Genomic DNA, 4,431 nt, shown 5'->3' on the forward strand with positions numbered 1-4,431 from the left:
GACTCCAGGAAATAAAAAAAAAACTACAAAAAATTTAAAAAACATGTTATGCAAAAGGAATATAACAAAACAATGTTTTAGATTTACGAAATAAATATTATTGTTTTATTTTTATAACCTAATTTGAAGCTCTGATTATTTTAGGTCAGTTAGTTGTTTTTTAGTTGTGTTGAAAAACGGGAATATCTCAAGTAAATAATAGTTTAATATCTTTTTAAAAAGCCGTTTCTACATTTATGCATATTATTATTTAAAAATTATTAACCCTATTAATTAAATTAGTTAATTAGTTACTTAGTTAGTTGGTAAAATAAGAAATAATGCAACCAATCAATATAATAGCATTTATTATAATTAAAATAAATGGCCCTACATTACATTTTTCATAAATTTCTCTTTTTAATTTATTTGATTCCTTGTAGTTATTTACTCAGTAAATAAACTTATTAATTTGTTATATACTTATCTATTTACCTTAATGAAAATAAATGCCTTATTTTGATAACTGTAAGAAGTTAGTTAAATGAGTAAATAAAAAATATTTTGTTAAAGCTATAAATGTCTGAAATGCAGAAATTGCTTTGTAAATCTTGATGGCTACAGCAAAAAGATAAATTGCCAGGTGGATCATCTATAGGCTATTTACAGTAAGCCTATTTAACTTAAAATTTAGCTTGAAACAGCTATTAAGGCTAAATTAAAAAGAAACAAATAGAAATAATTGAATACATAATAATTTAGACCTATATTTTTAAATAATTATCTATTTTATTTTTAGAGGAAATTGGTGCTTTTCTTTTGGAAGCATCAATGCCTCTGTTTTCTAATGATGGATTCAATGAGATGGTTGTAGGATTTCCAACATTTACGGTAAATAGAGGAATACAGAGAGAAACAAGCAACAAAGCCTGGGAAAATCAATTCATAATGACTTTTATCTACAGGAAAATATGCCTGAACTGAACTCAAATTAGGCTACTTTGAGGAGTATGATGTTCTTCTCCCCGGAGGAACAAAGGTCATCTCTTTGAACTATGGACAGAAAATAAAGAAAAGGCTACATTATACTTTTTTTTTTTTTTACTTAATTCAGGATTAAGATAGATTATTGGAGGTGAGAGTTCACTTCAATCTGGGAACAAACCTCCAGTGTTTCACCACTTTATCGCTGAAATCAACAAAAGACTTCCTCTGAGCTGAAAGGGACCCGGGATGACAGAAGCGATCAAAACACCCCTTGTTGTCTGCAGAAAACAGGAAAAATCGCCTATTTAGTTGTTTTTCCTCCATTTCCATGTTCTATGTAAATCATACAGCAACTAAATTGGAAAAAAATATTAAAAGATTTTTTTTGTTTTTTTTTTTAGCATCCTTAATGTTATTGTTCTGCAGAAGCAGGCAGGAAGGGGGGTTGGCATTTGAATGAGTGTGAGGCAGGTGCATTTGCTCAGAGCCTCATGAATAGCCGCTTCCCATTAGACACGCACGGCTCTGTGGCGCGCATAAATAATAGCTGCAGCGGGGATAAAAACGCGCACCTAAGGGCTGCTCACCCCTCCTCCTCCATCTCTCTCTCTCTCTCTCTTTCTTTTTCCCCCATCTAATGTCTTTTCCTCCATATCATTTAAAACTACTTATTTGAGGGAAGAAGACAGAATATAGGCCAATCATTCTTTCTCCTTCCCCTTTCAAAACAAATCCACTGATCTGGCTGAATAAGCGAGGCTGCGTCAGAGCGCGTGCTTGGATCATAACAAATAAATAATCAGCAGCAGCATCGAAGTCGACCTCACTGCGTTTTGGATCGTTTGCGGATTTTGTGTTTGTTTTCGGTGTGGAAGTTTGACGCGCAGGATTATCGTGGACAGGGGAGGGGGAGATCTGGCGATGGGACGCCTGAATGGATGGAGCGTCCTGATGTGGGTCGCTGCTGCCTGCTTGGTGCTGGCTGATGGACGCAGATCCAGGCAGCCCAGATGTCCGGTTGGATGCACCTGCACTAAAGATAATGCCCTGTGTGAGAACGTCCGAACCGTACCTCACACTTTCCCGTCCGACGTGGTTTCATTGTAAGTCCTGGAATACTCTAAGATGTGAAACTTCAACATATCTTTTTTTTTTCTTAGCTTACAGCTAAGATCTGTAAATGACGTCACACTAATTTTGAGCATATTATAGCGGCATATAAATTCATTTTCAAACGATTGTGGTGTTAAATCCAGGCCCGGAGCTAGATGGGGGCCAGGGGTGGCCAGTGCCTCTGTAAATCATTGTCCTGGCCCCTGTGGCCCCTTTACTGAAGAAATAATACTTAAAAGAAATTTTAATGATTATATGCGCTGAAACAGACATGGTTACTGATAAGTCATTTGGATCTATTTCATTTTTTTTCTTTTCAAATTCTGTTTTACTAATTATTTAAAAACGATAAGGTGATAATTTCAGTGGTATTGAGATAGGATCCAAGTTTTCATCTCCTAAATTTTTTTTTTCCCAAAAAAAAAAAAAAAAAAAATACTAATTTTTGCAGATGAATTCATTAGTTTTTCTTGAGTTCTAATTCAGATTTTATAGAAATTTGTAATTTTATGTAATGATCGCAGTTCTGTTGGTTTTCTCTAAGGCTATGTTCACACTGCCGCCTGAAGTGACCCAAATCCGATTTTTTTGCCCATATGCGATTGAATCTGCGCTTTTCATGACAGTTTGAACAACACAGATCCAATTTTTTCCAATCCGACCCAGGCCACTTGGCTATGTGGTCCTGAATCCGATACGAATCTGATCTTTTCAAATGCGACCTGTGTGTGAACGGAACGCCATTAATACCCGACAAAGGTCAGTATTCTGCGTCGTGCTACACAGAAGAAAAACAACAACCATGGCAGATGATGATGATGCAGAGAGCAGTATTTATGTTTAATCATATTGAAAAGATTGAGTTTTTATGGTTGGAAAAGACCGCTAGATGCGTGCCGGCACTACCATCCATGTTTACTTCCGGAAAAAGAGCATGGTGACGTCATTGCGTCCTCTACTGCGCATGCGGGACGTTTTATGACTGCAGTTCACACAGGAGATCAAATACAAGTCGCATATATTTGGAAATATGAACTGCAACGCAAAAAAAATCGGATTTCATAAAAAAATCAGAATTGAGCATCAAGGCCTGCAGTGTGAAAGTAGCCTAAGTTTTCAGTTTCATCTTTATCCATGTTTTCTTTGTTTTCTAGCTTTATTGGTGTGTTCTGGATTGAAGTTTCTTAGGTTTTTCTTTGTTTGTCCTCTGTTGCCCGGTTGTCTTTTCCTTTCCCTTGGCTTCCTTGTCAGCTCTACTCACACCTGCTCCTTATCAGCTTGTTAGTCCTGCCTTTGTTCAGTCAGCCATAAATACACTCCCTGTGCAGTCCCTCAGTGCTGGTTCCTCGTCGTACTTCATTTCACCCTGGCTCCTCATGATTGTTTTCCCCTGATGTCCCCATGGTTCTGGTTTGTGTTTAGTTTTTATGTTGGATTTTTTTGGATTGCTATTTTTGCTGCCTGTGATCATTCATTAAATCTTCAAAGAACTCACCCCTGCCTCTCAGCCTCTGCGTTTGGGTCCTTGCAACAACCTCCAACCAAATCGTGACATTTTAACTTAAATTAAGCGCAAAATATGTAAAATTCCTAAATTATGAACGTATATTGACCTCATAAGAAATACAATTTTTATTAAACCTAATTGAATAGAACTTTCACTTTATGCAGCTCTCTTAATACATTTGAATCCCTTGCCCTGTTTTTTATTTCATGCTTTTCTGTGCCCCCATGAAAACACTATGGCCCCCTCCTGGCCCCCTGGTACATTTGGTCTAGAACCATCACTGCCCCTGTGGCCATTTTCCCCTCTAATACAGATGGTGGCAGCGGAAATACTCTCAAGTGGAATATTTAAAACATTTAATTTTTTTGTGGTTAATTATACACACCAATATACTAACATCAAAGATGATAAATACAGAATTCATGCTGTTTTCAGAACTAGATTTTGTGTTATATGGGGTAAAGAGAAAATTATGTGTCTCTGCGAGTCATCTAGGAGTCATCAGTGAAATCAAAGATAAATAACAATTTTTATTAAAAAATGATCAAATAATCAATTTATTATTAGTGCTTGTAAATATTAATTTTATGTAGAATGTTTATTGATATTGGTAGGTAAGTAATGACAATGGAAAAGATTTACGCCCCAGATCCACTATACCTTATCTAGAAATTACAGATGTACACCTCTGGTCGAATCCTGTAACAATGCAAGATGATTATGCATTCCTTTTCATGTTATATCTTAAATTAGTAAAGGAGGACATGAATGTAGGATGAAACACTGACAACAGTAAGAAGAGTAGGTTAAACATCCCATAATATTTTGTTAAACAAATAATTCAG

At 36.0% G+C, this 4,431-nt stretch overlaps 1 protein-coding gene across 1 annotated transcript in view; it reads left to right on the plus strand.

Annotated features, from left to right (window-relative positions):
* The first annotated feature begins 1,475 nt into the window (after window positions 1-1,475).
* Window positions 1,476-4,431, plus strand: part of lgi1b (leucine-rich, glioma inactivated 1b) — a 20,077-nt gene continuing 17,121 nt past the window's right edge. Inside the window, exon 1 of the mRNA XM_038280588.1 lies at window positions 1,476-2,069. Coding sequence (XP_038136516.1) covers window positions 1,888-2,069 — 182 coding nt within the window. The 5' untranslated portion in view covers window positions 1,476-1,887. The remainder of the gene's footprint in view (window positions 2,070-4,431) is intronic.

This window comes from Cyprinodon tularosa, unplaced genomic scaffold, assembly GCF_016077235.1.
Source record: "Cyprinodon tularosa strain WSP-4 unplaced genomic scaffold, ASM1607723v1 ctg161, whole genome shotgun sequence".
NCBI lineage: Eukaryota > Metazoa > Chordata > Actinopteri > Cyprinodontiformes > Cyprinodontidae > Cyprinodon > Cyprinodon tularosa.